Source organism: Falco peregrinus, chromosome W, assembly GCF_023634155.1.
Source record: "Falco peregrinus isolate bFalPer1 chromosome W, bFalPer1.pri, whole genome shotgun sequence".
NCBI lineage: Eukaryota > Metazoa > Chordata > Aves > Falconiformes > Falconidae > Falco > Falco peregrinus.
In genome coordinates this window covers 6,332,646-6,353,964 of record NC_073743.1, presented here as the reverse complement: position 1 = coordinate 6,353,964, position 21,319 = coordinate 6,332,646, and the positions used below count along the sequence as shown (strand labels likewise).

Here is a 21,319-nt window from a genome sequence, read left to right as displayed (position 1 = left end):
TTCATAGGTGTGGATGAGAAAGTTGGTAGCAAAAAATTTAGAGCAGTGGCTTCAACATCTTAAATGGAACAGTCTCTGGAAGATTTGCACCTACTTCTTTCAATTTCCATACAGGGCTCCCTTACTGTGTGACCTAAAATGAACAGGGTGCCGTATCATAATTTCCTTCTTTTTCAGTGTATATTTTCTGTTTATTTGTACATTACCTTTCTTTTTCTTTAACAGTTTCCTCTCATTTGAAATATTTCAAAGGTATCAGTCAAATGTTTATACCACCTGACTTGGCTGGATCTGCACTACAGATTTCTACCATAGCAACTTTCATTGATAGAAATGTATCGAGACAGTGTGTTTACCACAGCTGCTGCATGTTGTGTAGACTCTTGTCTACCTCCATGCAAATTTTCTTTTCATTTGTGGCACTACTTCAAATGTGCACATCTCAGTTCTAGTGCAGCTTTTGAAGAAGCGGCTATAGAAAATGAATTTGATTCTTCCTCCACTTTTACTGAGAATTGTGCATGTCCTTTCTGAATTGCTCAAAACTGAGTCCCCTTCAGGAGTCAGAAATAAGATAGGTTTTTCTTATACCTCTGAGAATGATGTAGAGACTGCACTAGAGTGTATTTTGAAATATGACAAAACAGTAATGACAAATCCATTGCAGTAGGCAAGAAGACACAAATGGCATTTAAGATAACATGGTTGTCCTCTGTAAAGCTACAGGAATACATCCATGTACTGGTTCAGAAGCCTGTTTTCAATGCTAAGAGAGGCCTGGGAGCATAGCCTCAAATTGAGTAGTTAGAAGTGGATTTGGCAGTTGTTTGTGGACACTGAATGCACAGTATTATGTCTTTTTTAAAATTTGATCCCCTTCTTCAGTCTAGATTCTTTGCTCTACTGCTTCAAAAAATGAAGATGCTCTCCTAGAAAATTGTCTTCCAGAGCTAGTTGCAAAATACTGTCCCTTAAAGATCAAAACAGATGGCCTTTTTCCAACCTGCTTTTTGGAAGTCTCTGTTTTTTTCAATAGAGAATTAATAGGGAGGAACTTTGTATTATGCCTTAGTTACAAGAATCTGTGATCTAATTCATCCCCATCCATCTGGGGAACAGGTAAAACAAACACATAACATGTTTCATCATTAAGAATTTTGCTAAATTCTCACCTCTGCTCTCATGCTGGTAGCTAAAATCATTCATTTAGATTGAAATGGTTTTGATGTTCCTGCAATCTGTAAATGACATTTAAAATCCTAAACTGAGAGTCAGAGCTGGAGTTTGTATTGTAAACTCTTCTGGGGTTAATGCCCTGGCAGCAACTGAGGCTGACATTTTAGCTTGTATTGGATTTTATTTATAGTTTGGAAGTCAGGGTAATGTTCTGGTCCTTTCAGGCAATGACTTGTTTTACAGTAATCCAGGAAATGGCAGCTTGTAGTTAAACTTTGGTTGAAAAAATCAGTGTTTAGAATCTTAACCAGTCCTGCTTCTCCACCATTTCCTTCCTTATGTGCTAGATGAATCTGGGGTTTTTGTACCACCCTTTTTAGCTAGATGGGATCCTGATCTACATGATGTTGCCCTTGGGTAAAATGCTGGATTATAAGAGCAAATACAAATTTTCTTTCCTTTAGTCTCTTCTTTGTTCTCTTCATTTTTCCCCATAGGATTTTTTTCCTCGTGTTTTTTAAAAAGCACAGTATGGTTAACAAAACGACCTAGCAACATGAAAGATTAATTAAAAAGGATAAGAAACAGCCTAGTTTCTAGAAACAGAAAAGTGCCTAGTGTCTAGAAACAGAAAATAAAAAAAATGCTTTTGTCAAAATTTTCAAGGAATTTTGAGAGTTATATTACTGATACATATGCAGGTATATGGCATCTCTCACAGGATGCCATCCTTTGCATCATAAAGACCATCCTTCCTAGCATCCTTCCTAGCATCTCTGTTAAACTTTTGTCAGTTCATGTCTTAGCCTGAACCTTATCTGCATTCCTTTCTTGTTACTGTTACCTCATGTTTGATATTTCAGTTATCCAAGATAAATATTTTTATTTCTTACTAGACTTTAGAGGTTTGTAGAGTCTATTTAATACTGACTGTCTTTAAAAGAAATGTTTTGAATCAAGATGGCTAATTTAAAACTTTAATTTTTCTTGTTTTTCCTGCTAGTCATGATAGAACAATGCAAGATATTGTTTACAAACTTGTTCCAGGCCTCCAAGAAGGTAAGTTCTCTGGTATGACCTATTTTTACTGAATGTTAGATTTACACATAGCTCCCTTACATTAACGAAAGGAGGAAGTAAAGAAAATGTTCATAGGGGGATGAAAAATACCATCTTCACTTGTTCCAGTTCTAGCACTACTTTTCCTCTATATTTCAGTGGTTTTTTTAATTTTAGACTTGTACTAGCAGTGTTACTGAAAAAACTTCAGAAATGAAAACGCTGGTGTTCTCTCAGGGAAAAGTAACATTATATGTAAACCTAAAGAGCACTACAACTTTTTCATGTTGGCATTCTATAATTTGCATACATTTTTATTTAATAAACTGTGTACATATACATGTCTTTTTTGCAGCTTTGCAGAGTTCTCAGAGGTAGAATACTAATGTAGCATAATCTTTAGTTTCATTGAGTTGTTCTTCTCCTAAGATGTACTTAAATACTTTGCTAGCACGTACCTTTCACAGAATCAGAGAATCACAGAATCACAGAATGGTCAAGGGTTGGAAGGGACCTCTAGTAATCATCTAGTCCAACCCCCCTGCTAAAGCAGATTCTCCTAGAACAGGTTGCATAGGATCATGCCCATGTGGGTTTTGAATGTCTCCAGAGAAGGAGATTTCACAGTCTCTGGGCAGCCTCTACCAGTGCTCTGTCACCCTCAAGGTAAAGAACTTCTTCCTCATATTCAGATGGAACTTCCTGTGTTGCAGTTTGTACCCATTGCCCCTGGGCACCACAGAAAAGAGTCTGGCCCCATCCTCTTGACGCTCACCCTTAAGATACTTATATGCATTGATAAGATCCCCTCTCAGACTTCCCTTCTCCAGGCTAAACAGGCCCAGCTCTCTTAGCCTTTCCTCATAAGGGAGATGTTCCAGTCCCCTAATCATCTTTGTAGCCCTCTGCTGGACCCTCTCCAGTAGTTCCCCATCTCTCTTGAACTGGGGAGCCCAGAAACAGACACAACACTCCAGATGCGGCCTCACCAGGGCAGAGTAGAGGGGGAAGATAACCTCCCTCGACCTGCTGGCCATGTTCTTCCTAATGCACCCCAGGATCCCATTGGCCTTCTTGACCACAAGAGCACACTGCTGGCTCATGGGCAACTTGCTGTCCACCAGAACTCCCAGGTCCTTCTCTGCAGAGCTGCCTTCCAGCAGGTCAACCTCAAGCCTGTACTGGTGCAAGGGGTTATTTCTGCCTAGGTGCAAGACCTTACACTTGCCTTAGTTGAACTTCATTAGGTTTCTCCCTGCCCAACTCTCTAGCCTGTCCAGGTCTTGCCGAATGGCAGCGCAGCCTTCTGGTGTGTCAGCCACTCCTCCCAGTTTTGTACCATCAGCAAACTTGCTGAACGCACACTCTCTCTTCATCCAGGTCATTGATGAATAAGTATAACAAGACTGGACCCAGTACTGACCCAAGTACCTTTGCATTTGTGTTCTTATAATCTACTTCGATAATAAATCTGTTGAACTAAAGGAATGCTTTATAGTAATTGTTCAGTATTATTTTTCAGTGGTGTGTTGCTACTTTTATTTAAGTAGAATATTTCAGTCCAATGTAGTTGTCAAGTGAGGACATTATCAGAGCAAGTTTAGGTAAAGAGATTATTTTAAAATTGTTTCTAGGATATTGAAATCAGAAATATGTACAAAAACTCAAAACAAATATTTTGACAGAAATATTGAAGAGGGAAAACCACAAAGTATGGTATAGTATTTAAAATGTATTTTATACATAGTAACAGAATGGTGTAATAATCGTTTTGCAAATGACTTGGTAGTATTCTTCCTCTCAAGAATAAGATCTGGGGTAACTTGATTATGGCAGCAAAAATAGAGAAGTAGCAAAAAGTGCTAATACTACTTCCTGCCTGACAAGCTTCTTTTACAGAACAGAGGAGGGGTTTGGAATACCTTGATAAATATTGTGCTAGGATATTATTACATAACCAATATTTCCAATTTTAAATAGAGGAAATGAAAAAGCAGAGGGAATTCTATCACAAACTGGGAATGGAAGTACCAGGGGACATCAAAGGGGAGACATGCTCTGCAAAGCAACATCTAGATTCACATCGCAATGGTAAATGGTTTTATGTTTATTCTGTCTTGGGGTGGGGGCACAGACTGCCATTAAGCTGCTGAAAGGATCTGTCATAGGTAGGTGTCTAGCTAATATTTATTAGCACTCATAATTTTGTATAATACTGTACAAGGCTTGCTTGTGCTTATATATTGGACTGTATAAAAGAACTCACCACTTTGAACTCACAATCTAAGTGCAGTACTGTTTTGCATTGCACTTGTTTATAGAATGTCTTTTTTTATCTGGCTGTTCCTGGTGAAGATCTTCAGTAGTATCTATGTGGGAACTCTATGATAAGAAAAGGTTACTTTTTATCCTAGTCCTGAATTGCATTAACTTCAGAAACTGCTGATGTTAAGTGTAATTTTGTGGTAGAAATGTTGTGGTTATACTTAAAATGTGTGTATCTGTGTGTGTATTTATCCGAGGGCAAAAGAATTCTCAAATTTGTGACTTTCAGGAGAGCATATCAGTTTTACAGAATAGCGAATGAGCCCTGAAAAAATTTGTAGCAAGGTGCCTTGAACTGATTTTCTGGGAAGCTTTGGATTAATGTCCACACTTCTGCTACCAAGAATAAAGCTGCTTTCCAACTTTTTTCCTGATTAGAAGAGAAGCTAATCATGTTTTGACAAGCCTAATTACTTAAAAAGTAAACCCAAACAAAAAAACCACAGCTGCTCTTATAGTCTTGACTTTGTTTCAGGATTACCTGTCATCTGATATATCTAATTTAATCATTGTAATGCTCTGCTTTCTTCTGAAAGGTGAAACTAAACCAGATGAAAATTCAAACAAAGAAACTTCTGAAGAAAAACAGGAAGAAGATAATGACTATCATCGAAGTGATGAACAGGTGGGCTTACTTCTGATATAGGTAATTTCTTAGTTTTATTTTGTATTTCCACTTTATCTTTAAATGATTATTTTTCTTTGATAAACACTTTTCCCTCTGACAGAGGCAAGATACAGTGTTGTCCCAGGCTTTTGTGTAAACTTGAGCTTCATTTTTTTTTTAGATAGCTGTGGAAAAATTTGGGTTTGAGAATTTCATTAAGGTTTGATAGTTATAACTATTTCTGAGTTTCCTGAATATTGGCTAAACTCTGTGTTGGCTTTCATCTCAACTAGATTTCAAGTCATTTCAGCCCTTTATCTGAGAGTCTACTCCCATGCCACTCCGGTGCATCAGGACTGAATGTTTCAATAATTAGAATGAAAAGTCTTTTTGTACTTAGTAATTAGTGTCGAGTTTTAAACACAAAACCTGTTTGAGTATGAAAGTTGCTATTGGAATACACAAGTCACTACCTTCATGTTTCCTTGCTAACTGTGTCCAAAGTAAATTAAATTTGGATTAATTTTCCATTTAATGATAGTGTAATGGTAGTATTCAGATGGATTGTATTTTGTACCAGATCATTTAAGTGCACAGAATAAACTTATCCTAAAGACCTTACACTAAATAAAGAAAATAGATGATTGAGGAAAGAAGAAGGAATTTAAGCACAGAGATAAAAAGGCCATTTTCCCCCATATAATCTTTTGAATTTCAAAAATTTGCTATATCATCTGCATCAGTAAATTTTAAAGTTCAAAATATTATTTTAAATCATGTCTTCAATAGTAAAATATGTTTCTGGATTCAGAGGTTAGATTAGAAACAGTCATTAAAAAGTGATAATGCTCCATAGTGGCAGGTGTTGTGGTTTAACCCCAGCCGGCAACCAAGCACCACACAGCCGCTTGCTCACTCCCCTCCACCTGGAGGGGTGGGGAGGACAATTGGAAAGGGATGTAAAACTGGAGGATTGAGATAAGAACAATTTAATAATTTAAATAGAATAAAAAGGTAAGAACAACAATAATAATAATAATGACAACAGTTATAATGGAAAGGTGGGGAAAAGGATAAAATCCAAAGGAAAAGGGAGAAAGGAAACAAGTGATGCACAGTATAACTGCTCACCACCCGCTGACCAATGCCCAGCCAGTCCCTGAGCAACAATCCTCAGGCCCCGGTTAACACCCCCACAAGTTTATATACCAAGCATGATGTCCCATGGTATGGAATACCTCTTTGGCTGGTTCAGGTCAGCTGACCTGGCTGTGTCCCTTCCCACTCTCTTGTGCCCCTCCAGCCCTCTGGCTGGCAGGGCCCAAGAAACCAAAGTCTTTGACTTAGTATAAACATTACCCAGCAACAACTAAAAACATCAGTGTGGTTATCAACATTATTCTCACATCATAGCCAAAACACAGCACTGTACTAGCTACTAAGAAGAAAGTTAACTCCATCCCAGCTGAAACCAGGACATCAGGCAAGCCAGGAGCCAAGAGTGACAGCAAGGCAGACAGGGCACTGACCTCACTAGCAAGTAGTGCAGTCCCACAATACCTGAATAAGGAGAGCATAGCAGCTCTGGTGACAGTGACCAATTTCAGCCACAGTCCAGTGATCATCAGGTAATCTTTAGTGATGAGGCAGGTCCAAGGTTAAGTCAGAAAGTAAAATTGGCAACTCAAAGTTAGGTCAGTCAGATGACAGTTAACCAAGGTCATACACAGTCCAGTGATCACCAAGCCAAGTCCATAGTGATGAGGCAGGTCCAAGGTCAAGCCAGGAAGTCTAATCTGTGGGTCAGTCTAGGCCAGGCACAGGCATGACTGCAATGTAGCTCATGCAGGAGGACCAACCAAGGGAGGGAACTTCAGCTTAAATTATGCTGCTTAGTGGAGCAGAGTGAGCTCACACTGAAAATTCTTCAACCTTTTTCTCTAACAGCTCAAACAATAGTTTCATGGCCATATAGCTGCTTATCAAAATTGGCCCTGAGCTCAGGTAACCAAACCCCCAGAGGGGAGGGGAATGAGCTCAGGGTTCTGACAGGTTTTCATATTAGATATCTCTCTTTGGCCTTGACCTAGGTTTCTTCTGAACTAGTTGTAACCTCTGCAGTTAGAATAAAGCTCTGGAACAAGGCAGCCCTAAAATTCTGGCTTGAAATTTTGTCCAGATCCCTTTTGAGTTGAATGGTGCTTAGCAGTAAGCTGACAAAATACTAGACAACCTTTTTTTTTAATGATACTGCATGCATTTTGCTTTAAAGAATACTGGTATTCTATATTTTCACCTTTTTGTTGGACTAATAAATGCTGCATCTGAAATGCACAATGGGGAATGCAGAAAATTCTGTCAACTAGCCCTGACTGTGTTTGCTTTTTCCTGAAGGTAAGCATCTGCTTGGAATGCAACAGCAGCAAATTACGTGGATTGAAACGAAAATGGATCCGCTGCTCAGCACAAGCAACAGTCTTGCATCTAAAGAAGTTCATTGCTAAAAAACTTAACCTTTCTTCTTTTAATGAGGTAATATTTTAATGTTTAAAACTGATTTTGCAAATGAAAGTCATGGATTATTTTCAAAACAGTGTCTTTGCTTCCAACCAGATTTTTTAAAAAACTAAAGCACACACTATTTCCTAATATAAAGGAGCAGAAAATGGCTATTTAAGTTGAAGAGCTGAATGCAGAGAAATAAGTTTTTCTCCAAATTTACCTCCCCCACTTTTAATTTAAGGATGCTGGTCATCTTCCCTTTTTTTCTCCCCCTCCAATACAATGGAGATGTAGCTCTTACTAGTTCTTGACTTTATACAGAGTTGGCAGTGCAGCTCAGTGTATTGTTCCATGACCAGTTTTAAAACATACCAAAAGGCTTGGTTATGTGTTTTACACCTGTGTTAAAACTGACTCCTGCAAGATACTTTGGTGGCCTTAAATGAAGGGATACACTGCCCTAGCAGAGATTTTTCACTCATTGCAGAGAATGGATTATAACACTTGGACACTACTGAAAGACTGATTTAATGGAAAGCAGCACATATACTTTCTTCTGCTTCTCTACTCTGAGTGAAACTCAGCCTTGTGTAGTATCAGCTGATGCCACCTTCTCTGCAGGGAGTACATAATGGACTGTTCATGGAAAGAAATCATGGTGGAGGGTAAGGGAAAAAAGAGGCTTTTCTATCCTCTGAAAGTTCTGTGATTTCAGATTCTAAAACTAGAACACACAATGTCAGGCACGTGAAAAACTCAGCCTCTGTTCCCTCTTTGTTGGTATTAGTCACAATCCCCCCTCCATCCAGTCTGACTCTCAATCTTGAAAGCTTCCAAGGATGGTGATGCCATGACCTCTTTGGGCAACTTGTTCTGGTGCTTAATTAACCTTTTAGAGATTTTTTTTCTCTTTATATCTGGACAGAACTTCCTCTGTTTCCATTGATGACTATTGTCTCTCATTCTCCCACCATACACCTCAGTAAAGAGCCTCGTTCTATCTTCTCTATAGGCTTCTCTTAGCTATTGGAAGGCTGTAACTAGGTCCCCTTTAAGTCTTCTGTTCTCTGAGATAATTAGGCCCAGTTCCCTCAGCCTCTCCTTATAGGACCTGTGTTCAAGCATCCTGACCATCTTGGTGACCCTTCGCTAAACTTGCTCAAGTTTATCAACATTTTTCTTGTAATGGAGGAGGCAAAACTAGATGCAGTATTCCAGATGTGGTCTAATGTAGAGGAATTGTAGAGGAATTATAGAGGAATGAAGGCAGGTTAATTAACATTGATAATATACAGCTGTGGGTTTGCTTCAGGGGTGGTTGGTTGGCTGATGTGGATAATGTGCAGCCATGGCTGGTTCCTGCTAAGTAGTTAAATAGCTGTAAGGGGTATGGAAGAGGAGCACTGGATGAAGAGAGACCTGGAAGAAGCAGAGGGAGGAAAGAGAGTGTGCCCCCAGATGTAAGCAAGATAAGGAGAGGCCCTGGAAGAAGCAGAGAGAAGAAGGGGGCCCAGATGAGAGGAGGCTGGCTGGAAGAGGAGCTCAGAGAAGAAAGACTCTGGATGCAGCAGAGGCAAGAAGCATGGTGGACTGGCCTGTAAAGGATGAAGAAACAGCATGGACAGTAGATGAATTTTGAAACCTTGTGAGGAACTGGTGGCTGTGCCAGGGCAAGACGTGGGAGCTACTTATTGAGGTTAACCTGGTATGTGATAGTAAAAATTGTGTTGTAGCTTGTTGGTTTGGATAGCGCTGTGACAATTGGTGCCCTATGTGAGGCTTGAACTTAGGACCTTCAATTTATGAGACTGAGTGTAATGAGCGGTGACAGCAGTGATGGCTGTGCCAGAGGACATTTGAAGTTTTGAAGCAGTGAAGGTGGTGCCCAACGTAGCGGAGACAGGCAGGGATAGCCTGCGACCCAGATCACATTGAGATAGGTGGGAAGAGCCTGGGGATCTGGATCAGAGAGCGGTAGAGGTGTGCCATTGGGATCAAAGAGAAGGAAGACTGACTGCCGTGGAGCAAAGAGACTGAGAGTAACAGGCAGTAGCGACAATATACACGACCAGATGTGGTAGTGGCCCGCAGTGGCAGGTCCAGAGCAGGTCTGGCTAGACAGCAGTGATGGCTGTGCCAGGGGAAGGTGTGGGAGCAGTGTGGTGCCGCAGGTGGCTCCTGCTGCCGCTTGGCCTGGCGGTATTCTTGCTGATGTTTATGTGCTTGTTGGAGGTGTCTCCACTTGTAGAAGAAATGGGCGACCACAAGGATGTTAAGAAGCTTTTCAGGACAAAGAATGATGTGTTAGTGCTGTATTCTAGATCTGCTACTGCTGAAAGCTCACTCAGGTTACTGTCCAGTGTGACCCAGGAGGTGAAAGTGCAAGATACTATAATCTCATCAGAACCTCCCTCTGAACAAAACAATCCCAGGTGTCAAGAGCATGAGAAGAAAAGTGATCAGCCCCCAGAAGCTGAAAAGCCCAAGATAAAAGTGAAGCAGGAATATGCGTATGAGTTCAGGGACAAGTTGTCTGGACTGTATGAGAAGTTTATTTGTGAAAAGGTTGTGATGATTGTTAAATACATAACGTATGAAATGTTAAGGGAAAAAAAAAAGGGGGTGGGGAATTATAGAGGACTTAAAGCAGGGGTCCTCAAACTACGGCCCGCAGGCTGGATACAGCCCCCCAGGGTCCTCAATCCGGCCCCTGGTATTTGCAGACCCCCCCCGCCCCTCCCCCAATGGGGGTTGGGGGGGAAAACCAAGCAGCCACAAATAACTTCCTGCCACTTCATCCGCACGCCAGCCCCCTCTTTAAAAAGTTAGAGGACCCCTGCTCTAGAGTCATAAAATGGAAGGCTTGAAGGGTTGTAAGGGGCCTTAAAGATAATCTAGTCCAACCCCTCTGCCATAGGCAGGGACATCTTTCACTAGATCAAACCCTATCCGACCTGGCCTTGAACACTTCCATTAATGAGGACCCACAACTGCTCTGGGCAACCTGTTCCAGTGTCTCACTGCCCTCATTGTAAAAAAATTCTTCCTTATATCTAATCTAAACCTATTCTTGTTCAGTTTAAAACTTTTGCCCCTGGTCATAGGGCTACTTGTCCTTGTAAAAAGTCCCTCTCCAGCTTTCTTATAGGCCCCCTTTAGGTACTGAAAGGCTGCAATAAGGTCTCCCCAGATCCTTCTCTTCTCCAGGATGAACAACCCCAACTCTCTCAGCCTGTCTTTACATAGGAGAGGTGTTCCAGCCCTCTGATCATCTTTGTGGGCCTCCTCTGGACTTGCTCCGACAGGTCCATGTCTTTCTTATGTTGGGGGCCACAGAGCTGAACACAGTACTCCAGGTGTGGTCTCACAAGAGCAGAGTAGAGGGGGAGAATCACCTCCCTCGACCTGCTAGCCACACTTCTTTTGATGAAGCTCAGGATACGGTTGGCTTTCTGGGCTGCAAGCACACGTTGCCGGCTCATGTCTAATTTTTCATCCACTGGTATATCCTCAAGTCCTTCTCTGCAGGGCTGCTCTCAATCCATTCAGCCCCCAGTCTGTAGTGGTATTGGGGATTGCCCCAACCCCAGTGCAGGGCCCTGCACTTGGCCTTGTTGAGCTCTGTGAGGTCTGCACTGCAGGGGCCTGCTCCTCAAGCCTGTTGAGTTCCCTCTGGATGACATCCCTTCCCTCTAGTGAATCAACTGCATCACTCAGCTTGGTGGTGTCTGCAGACTTGCTGAGGGTGCACTCAATCCCACTGACTGTGTCATTGATGAAGATATTAATTAGTTTTGGTCCCAGTATGGACCCTTGAGGGATACCACTCGTTACTGGTTTCCACTTGGACACTGTTCCATTGACTTCTTTCAGTTTACTGGCTGCTCTTCTGTTTATAAACTCCAGTATCCTGTTAGGCTTCATCACTGCCAGAGCACACTGCTGACTAATGTTCAATTTACTTTCAACCAGGGCCCCCAGGTCCTTTTCAACAGAGCTGCTACCCAGCTTGTAATGTCTCATGACTTTGCTGTTATTCTTGTTAAGTTTCATGAGGTTCTTGTCAGCCCATTTTTCTTGCCTGTTTAGGTTCCCTCTGAATGGCAGCTCCATCCTCAAGTGTGTCAGCTGCAGTCCCCCAGTTCAGTGTAATCCACAAGCTTGATGAGGTGGATTCTGTCTCCTCCTCTAGGTCACTGATAAAGATATTCAACAGTACAGGTCCCAGGATAGACCCCTGCAATACTCCACATGTCACTGGCCTCTGCTTAGAGTACAACCCATTAACTGCTACTCTGAGCCTGACAATCCACTTGGGTGTTCGCTCATCAGGTAGTCTACCCATCCAGATTATAATGTCCAAATTTGGATACAAGGATGCTGTGCAAGATGGTGCTGAAAGCCTTGCTTAAGTCAAGGTTGACAACATCCACTGTTCTTTCCTTATCCATGGATCAAGTTATTTCATTAAAGAAGGCAATCAGATTGGTCAAGCATGATTTTTTTCCCTTGGTGACTGGGAAATAGCTGGCATGGATTTACCTTTACCTTTGCCCAGATATGGTTTCCAAGAGAACTCACTTCATGACTGTCCTAGGGATCACCAAAATGAGGCTGATCAGCATCTAGTTCCCTAGATAGTCTTTCTTGCCCTTTTTGGAGATGGGTACAACATTTCTCTAGTCATTGGGTACTTTCCCTGATCTTTGTGACCTTTCAGTGATGATAGTGTGGCCTCACAATGACATCAGCAAAATCTTGTGGCACCCTTGGATGCATCCCATCTCGTTCCATGGACTATTATGGGCTGAAATTTCTCAATAGATCCCCGACTCGATCCTCCTCTGCTACTGGCAGTTCACCTTCTCCTTGAACCCTGTCTCTAGGCACAAAAAAGCCTGGGAGACCTTGTTGGTGAAAACCAAGGCAAAGGTGGTACTGAGTACCTCAACCTTATCTGCAGTCAATTGTCCACCCCATGCAGCAGTGGGTTTACATTTCCCTTGTTTATTCTTTTATTGATAATGTAGCAATAGAAGTTCTTGTTACCTGTGATGTCCCTTGCCAGCTTCAGTTCCAGCTGAGCTTTGGCTTTCCCCAAACTATCCTTGTATACCCAGGCAATGTTTCTATATTTCTCCTTTGTAGCTTGTCCTCCCTTCCACCTTCTGTGTATGTCCTTTTTATCATGAGCTCCCTATTTAGCCAAGCTGGTCTCCTGATACATCTACTCATTTTTCTGAGTATCGTGATGGACCGTTCTTGTGTTTGGAGGACATTGTCTGTAAAGACTTGTCGTCTCTTGAGCTTCTTTGCCCTTCAGAGCTGTCTCTCATGGGATCCCACTTACCAGCTTCTTGAAAAAGTAAATTTCTGCTCTACTGAAGTCCAGGATCTCTACTCTGCTACTTGATTTCCTCGCTTCTTTCAGGATCTTGAACTTCGCTATTTCATGGTTGCTAGAATCAAGGCTGCCATTGATTATAATGTCCCCAGAAAGTTCTTCCTTTTTGGTGAGTAGTAGATCCAGCTGTGCGTCACCTATGTTTGGCCCATTAATCCGTGTTAAAATTTCTAATACCTTTCAGAAATCTGGGTTGCTTTCTTACTAATTACACCTTTTACTTTTGTGTTTAAACTCACTATTCCACTGCAGCAATCTCTGGTTTTACAACCTACTTGGCTCTTATTGAAATGTAAGAATGTTCATTCAACAGTATTTGTGTTTTAGAGTCATCCCTCCCCGTTTAAGGGCACACAGCATTTTTGTGGAAACAGTGTATTGGTATGTCCAGTGAGGAGGAAGGCCCTAAGGATGTGAACACTTGGTTGAATGCTATAGACAAATCCTGGTTTGAGTTATTGTCTGTCAGCTAAGCCATGTTAGTGGACTGCATACACATTCTTAGCTTTCTCAGGTTGTAGTACAGTACTGTTAGCATATGTTACTTTCATGGTGACTTACCCTTTCAGTGCACGTCACCTTGCAGTCAAATAGGCTAAGATCAAGCGCACGATCATCTATTGCAATTCAGCTGATGACTGGTCACATAATCTCACATTTGCTTATGAGTCCATACCCTTGCTTTTTCCAATATCAAGATCTTTCAAAGCTGATATAGTTATAGTTGTTTTTATTTTTCTATAAAGTGTCTGAAAAAAAAAAAAAGCCCTAAACATTGATGTATAAGTGGGGGATAGCCTTTTAATAATTTATTTTCAAAGTAGGAAGTTAGTTGCTGGGTACTGTGTAAACAATTTTCATAGCATGTCAAAGGACTGTCTTTACGTGAGAATTGAGTTCTGGGTTTTTTGGTCTTTTTATTGGGCCTTATCTGAAGTGTATCGTTTCAAAGCCATGTTGTGTGTCTCACTGAATTAATTATTGCTTCTTTTTACGTCAGCTGGATATATTATGCAATGAAGAGATTCTTGGCAAGGACCACACACTCAAGTTTGTAGTTGTTACAAGATGGAGATTTAAGGTATGACACAACTGCTTTTCATCAAAATTTTCATGTTCCATGTAAATCATTAGCTAACTAAAGAACAAAGTTCATAAAGCATACATCATGCAGGGCTATACTGCAATAACTTCAAAATTATTACAATAGATATTTTTAAATGTCTAATAAACTATCTTTGAAATCAGATATTTTTCTTAATTCAAATGAGAAAAATGGGGGGAAATGTAAGATGTGCCACTAAGGAAAAGGGGAAGTTGATGGCAGATCTCTATTTGATAGTCATTAAAAATGTGTAAAGTAAAGGAGGCTGAAGCCATTGAGAGGGACATTTTTCTCAGCCATGTCAGTCAGATACAACTAATGTTACTCTGTGTAGATTATGAAACTGGTTACAGTGCAGAACAGACAAATATTCAATACATTCATATTCTGTAGTTTGGAAGCAAGAGCCTGAATATACTCATTAAAGGAGGTGGATGAATTAACTTTGCTCCCTAGTTCAGTTCAAGAGACTCGTAGCAATATTTAGTAGGCATAAACAAGGCTGGGGAAAGCAGCTGAGTGGGTCTCTTGGTTACTGATATTAGTTTCTTTAAACAAAACAAAACCAAAACTCCACACAAAAAACCTTAGAGCTGAATAGTAAATGATGGTGTATTCATATTGACCATAAATTATCACAGGTTATTTATGGCTACCCAAATAAAATGGCTCTAAGTGTCATGAAATGTCAAGTTGAACATCTAGGAAACAAGTCACATCTAGAGAATCAGGGTGTATGCAGTTTGGGAGTGATAACTTTGAAGAGGGGTTAGTGTTCATAATGGACATGCAACGCAACACAAGTTCCCAGGATAATACTGTGGTAGAAAGATGTAATACCTTTTGATGCATAAATAGAAGGGATGGTTGAGAATAGGAAGGCAATTTTTATCTGTCTATGAAGAAATAATTGATTTCAGATTGGGAAATAGAAGGTAGGAGATTGTGGTCAGTTATGACATATTCATGAATGACCTGGAAAAGAGGTTAAATAGTGAGGTGACACTGGCACCAATAGTTATTCAAGACAGTAAAGATAAATGTTGGTGATGAAAGGTTGCAGGAGGCCTTTACGGTACTGGATGACCAGGTGATAAAATGGTACCTAAAGTTCAATATGGGTAAATGTAGAGATGCATGCTGGGGAAAACATGTATCTGAACTTTACATATAAAAACGGTGGGCTCTGAGATGACTGCCATTAAACAGAAATCAGGTTTTGGGGTTAGACATAAAGATATTGGCTCGGTAATGGTCCAAGAAAAACCCAAATGAAATGCTAGAAATTATTAGGAAAAGAATAGCAAGCTAAATGAGCACAGCCATGTCTCTGTATAAATCCACTGTTTACCTATACCATGAAGACTGGTACAGTCACGAGTGGCATGGAAAAGGCAGCAACTGTAAACTGTCTTATTCTGTGAAAGAGACAAAGGATATCAAGTGAAACTCATAGGTATGAGGTTCAGAACGTACAAAAGGAAGTGATTTTATTGTAAATTCCATTTACCCTGATAGGGGATTGAGTTGGGAGAGACACAGATCAAAACCAATATTCATTAATAACAAGTTTTATAAATCATGGAATCATAGAATACCAGGTTGGAAGGGATGTCAAGGATCATCTTGTCCAACCTTTCTTGGCAAAAGCATGGTCTAGACAAGATGGCCCAGCACCCTGTCCAGCCAAATCTTAAAAGTGTCCAATGTTGGGGAATCCACCACTTCCCTGGGGACGTTATTCCAATGGCTGATTGTTCTCATTGTGAAAAATTTTCCTCTTATGTCCAGTCATAATCTCCCCAGGAGTAACTTGTACCCATTACCCCTCCTCTTTTCCATGTGACTCCTTGTAAAAAGGGAGTCTCCATCTTCTTTGTAGCCACCCTTTAAATACTGGAAGATGGTCATAAGTTGTCCCCTAAGCCTTCTTTTCTCAAGGCTGAACAAACCCAGTTCTCTCAGCCTTTTCTCATATGGCAGACTTCCCAGTCCTTTGATCACCTTTGTGGCCCTTCTCTGGACCCTCTCCAGCCTGTCCACATCTTTTTTCATAGCGGGGACCAAAACAGAACATAGTATTCCAGGTGCAGCCTGACAAGCGCTGAGTAGAGTGGGATAATGACTTCTTTATCTCTGCTGGTGACACCCTTGTTGATGCAACCCAGCATCCTGTTGGCTTTCTTTGCTGCAGCAGCACACTGTTCGCTCATATTGAGCTTGTTGTCCACCAGGACCCCCAAGTCCCTTTCCACAGAGCTGCTCCCCAGTCAGGTAGATCCCTGCCTTTGCTGCACTCCTGGATTACGTTTTCCCAGGTGCAAGACCTTATGTTTGTCTTCATTGAATTTCATAAGGTTCTCGTTAGTCCACTCTTCCAGACTATCCAGGTCTTCCTGCAGGGTGGCTCTCCCTTGCAAAGTGTCTGCTTCCTCACTCAGTTTGGTTTCATCAGGCTATTATTAGTAGGAGATAACTTTATATGGTATATTGATTTATTCCTTCACACACTTGGTCAGTTACCTAGTTGGAGAAACAGCAGGGAGACCAACCCCAGCTGTATACTCAGAAGCAGTATGTCATATTGACATGCCAGTGGCTTCTAGGTAGGTGTTCAAACAGTCTTTTATGACACTTTTCCTGTTGATACCCAAGTTAAACTTATGGTATTGGCAATTTTCATTCAGTTTACATAATTACATGATATTTCATTAGCTGTATAATTATAAGCATAAATATTTTTATTCTATGATTATCAAAATTAATAAAACTATCCATTCAAATGTGATTAACCATACAACAGGGTGCCTTAAGAGATATACTAATATTTCCTTAAAGTCTTATCCCTTAAAACTTTTTACCCGATATCTTCTTATAACATGTGACAGTGATGAAATGTTTCTCATTCCTTATATAATTGTTTTGTTAACCAATATGTTCTCTTTTATCATGAGTAAGATTATATTTACAGTAGATCTTTCCCAATTCTATTAAGCATGTACATTTTACAGTATCTTGTTAGGTATCCTAATATAATTGTCACCTAATGTAGCACCAGTACATGAACAGTGATATTCCTGGTCACTACTGAAAAAGTTAACACATGATTGTAACGATCAAACCAGTTTCATCTAGCTTTCACCGTTGATATTAGTGGCTTGATCTGACCCAAAGTTCTCAGCTAGCCTCACCATGCTTTTCCCCTTCATATATTTATTCTTGCAGGTTCTCTCATAACTTAGTGATTTTCTCAGATGTGTCCCAAGGTTATGCAGCTGTGTAGCATCAGAGCTGGGCTTTTGATTCTTGGAACACAGGCAACTAAATAGTTGGGGGAGGAGAAAAAGAGAAATAGCAGAGGAGAAATTACACAGTTGTTCACATAAGCAGTCATCACATTCATGTATAGTCTTCTACCATTCTTTCTTATTTTTTACTCTTACAGAAATGCTGGGTTTAGTGATTAAGTTCTAATTATTAGATATAAGTAACCTCCAATACCTGGCATAGATAAGTATCTCACTTCAGTGTTACTTCTATTCTGACTCAACCATAATATTTCACTATTCATTATATATTATCCTCTTTCAGACCTTGGTATATACACATGTAACCCACAATTATCTCAACCTGTTAGTATTGTTTCCCCTCTGTTTCAAATCTTTCTTTCTTTTTCCTTTCTTCTTTGATACCTCTCCCCAATTCCTTTTATATTTGCATATTTTCTTAAAAAAATATTACTGAAATCAACAATTCTGTCACTAGTTCTGGCTGCTTCTATTCAAATTGTTTCTTTGAGCATTATCCTGTAAATAAAACTACAAAGGTTGTAAGGTTTTTATAACTTTAGAGCATTTTTACAAAGCTTTAACTGTGATCCCCCAGCCTGGGTGGACCCAAATCCTGAGTTGTTAACACTTAAATATGTTAGAGCTCTAAAAGGAGTCTTAATCCAAGTCTCTTAAACTGTTGTTATTACATTAAATAGTTAGACCAAGCTAAGCAAGACAAAGATGAGTTAGGTCACAGATTAGCTATCCAGTCATACAAAATTTTATTGTAATAATTACGGGCTACTCCAGTTAAACAGACAAAAATAAAGTTCCAAACAAGCAAAAATGACAAGTGAGGCCTATATCGAATTTGTGGCCTTGTTAGCAAAAGCAATGCCATGTTTCCTAGGCTACAAGGTCACTTCTCTTCCTCTCCTTTGGTAGTCCATGAGTCACAGGTTATTGCTCAGTGAATCCAACAAGGATGCTGCAAACCCTCCTACAGCTCAAAGCCTAATCAGGACTGAGCAGAGACTCTTCTTGGAAGCATTCACTTTTTCCTATCAGGTCTTGCCTCATGATAATCTGTAAAGATCTGACACTCTTCATAGAATCATAGATGGTTTGGGTTGGAAGGGACCTTAAAGACCCTCTAGTTCCAACCTCCCTGCCACAAGCAGGGACACCTTCCACTAGACCAGCTTGCTCAAAGCCATGTCCAACCTGGCCTTGAACACTTCCAATGATGGGGCATCCACAACTTCTCTGGTGTCACATGCCAGTCCAAGACCGAAGCGAGGTTCTGCTTGTATTCTCAGGAACAGAATTAAGGCTCAACATGGAGTCAAGAGCCAAGGAATTTTATTTGCCTGACAACAGATTTGCAATTGCAAAGGAGAGAGCGAGAGGTAAAGAGAGAAAGGAAAGAATAAAAGAGTTCACAGCAATAGCTACCACCCCAGAGCTGTGGCGTCCTGACAGTCCGATTTGTTTCCAAGAACGGTGGGGGAATGTTCCACCCGATGTTGGTTGGTTCTGTTCTTTTATAGGGTTGCCACAAGCTGTTCTGCTTAACCACACCTTCCACCCAGTGGTAATGTGTGTGCCCAATACCATCAGGTGGTCCTCAGGGGTCTCCAGGCCCCTCGATCCCCTCAACCCCAGGTTTGGGCACATGCACAGGGATTTGGTTAAGTTTCTCAGGATTAGCTCCCCCCATTGCTCCATGGTATAAGCTGGTGGGATTCCTGCCTTAATGTTGAGAGAAACCTCTGCTGTGGCAATGGTGATTCTCACAGACACAGTCTCTTACACTCTGGGCAACCTGTTCCAGTGTCTCACTGCCCTCATTGTAAAAAAATTCTTCCTTGTATCTAATCTAAACCTATTCATGTTCAGTTTAAAACTGTTGCCCCTGGTCATAGGGCTACTTGTCCTTGTAAAAAGTCCCTCTCCAGCTTTCTTATAGGCCCCCTTTAGGTACTGAAAGGCTGCAATAAGGTCTCCCCAGATCCTTCTCTTCTCCAGGATGAACAACCCCAACTCTCTCAGCCTGTCTTTACATAGGAGAGGTGTTCCAGCCCTCTGATCATCTTTGTGGGCCTCCTCTGGACTTGCTTCAACAGGTCCATGTCTTTCTTATATTGGGGGCTGTTGCAGCACTCTCCAAACTATCAAGCTGCAACAAGGTCTTTTACCGTCACATACCAGCATACTCTTCATGCTGGTCCCTCTGCTGCCCTGCACTTGGCCTTGTTGAGCTCTGTGAGGTCTGCACTGCAGGGGCCTGCTCCTCAAGCCTGTTGAGTTCCCTCTGGATGACATCCCTTCCCTCTAGTGAATCAACTGCATCACTCAGCTTGGTGGTGTCCGCAGACTTGCTGAGGGTGCACTCAATCCCACTGACTGTGTCATTGATGAAGATATTAATTAGTTTTGGTCCCAGTATGGACCCTTGAGGGATACCACTCGTTCCTGGTTTCCACTTGGACATCAAGCTGTTGACTAGAACTCTTTGGGCATGGCCATCAAGCCAATTCCTTTTCCACCTAGCAGTCCATCTATCAAACCCATTTCTCTCTAATTTTGAGGCAAGAATGTGGGGGGGACTGCATCAAAGGCATTACAGAAGTCCAGGTAGATGATATCTGTTGCTCTTCCTTTGTCCACTGATGCAGTCTCTTCATCGGAGAAGGCCACTAAATTAGTCAGGCCATTTTTCCAGTCATTTTTTTAAGTCAATGGGGATTTCGCCTGAATGCCATGACCTTTCAAATATGTTGGAGACTGGCTTGGTAACTACATCAGACAATTCCCTCAGGACCCTGGGGTGCATTTTGTTGCGTTCCATGGACTTGTGTATGTTTAGGTTCCTCAGGTGATCTTGAACCGGATCTTCTCCTACAATGGGGAGTGACTTCATTCCCCCCAGTCCCTGCTTTGAGATTCAGGGGCTTGAGAGATACGGGAAGAGAGGTTACTATTGGAAACCGAGGGGAAAAAATTGTTGAGTACCTCATTCTTCTCCATGTTGATCACCAGTTCTCCTGTCCTATTTATGAGGGGCTGTACATTTTCTTCAATCTTTCTTTTCTGGCCAATGTACCTGTAGAAGCCCTTATTATTCTTTGTATCCCTTGCCAAGTTCAGATCCAACTGCACCTTAGCTTTCCTGATCCCATGCCTACACATATGGGTAGCATTCCTATATTCTTCCCAGGATAAATGTCTCTGGTTCTACTGCCTGTGCATTTCCTTCTTACACTTTAGTTTGACCAGGAGGTTCTTACTCAGCCATGCTAGTCTCCTGCCTTCATTGCCCGGTTTCTTACACGTGGGATTTGAGAGTGCTCTAAGTAAAATATTCTTGAAGAGCTGCCAGCTATGTTCAGCATCTTTGTCCCTGAGGGCATCTTACCAGGGGGTCCCATCCACTAATTCCTTAAACAACTGAAAGTTTGCTTTCCTAAAATTCAGGGTCCTGACTCTACTCTTCACCTGTTCCATATCCCTCAAAATTGTGAATCCCACCAGGGCATGATCACTGCAGGCCAGGCTGCTACCAGTCATGACCTCTCTAATTAGTTCATCTCTTGGTGAGCAAGAGGTCCAGTAATCCATCTCCTGTGGTTGGATTTTCTATCACCTGGATTAAGAAATTATTCTTGATGCACACCAAGAGTCTCCTGAACTGCTTACACCTTGTGCTGCTTTTCCAGCCTATGTCAGAACGATTGAAGTCTCCGAGCATGATCAGTTTGCGAGCTTGATGCTTCCTGTAGATGAAGTAAGAATGCTTCGCCAACAGTATCAAACCCTACGGTACTCAACTCATGTCTGGTCTCCAGCTGGATTTTATGCTGCTGATC

The 21,319-nt window shown here is 41.3% G+C and overlaps 1 protein-coding gene across 2 annotated transcripts in view; it reads left to right on the top strand.

The window, feature by feature from the left end:
- Window positions 1-21,319, top strand: part of LOC129783110 (polycomb group RING finger protein 3-like) — an 83,522-nt gene that overhangs the window by 48,771 nt on the left and 13,432 nt on the right. For both annotated transcript variants that reach the window (XM_055792819.1, XM_055792820.1), the window contains 5 exons: window positions 2,180-2,235; window positions 4,216-4,326; window positions 5,097-5,185; window positions 7,562-7,699; window positions 14,074-14,154. In XM_055792819.1, coding sequence (XP_055648794.1) covers window positions 2,180-2,235; window positions 4,216-4,326; window positions 5,097-5,185; window positions 7,562-7,699; window positions 14,074-14,154 — 475 coding nt within the window. The remainder of the gene's footprint in view (window positions 1-2,179; window positions 2,236-4,215; window positions 4,327-5,096; window positions 5,186-7,561; window positions 7,700-14,073; window positions 14,155-21,319) is intronic.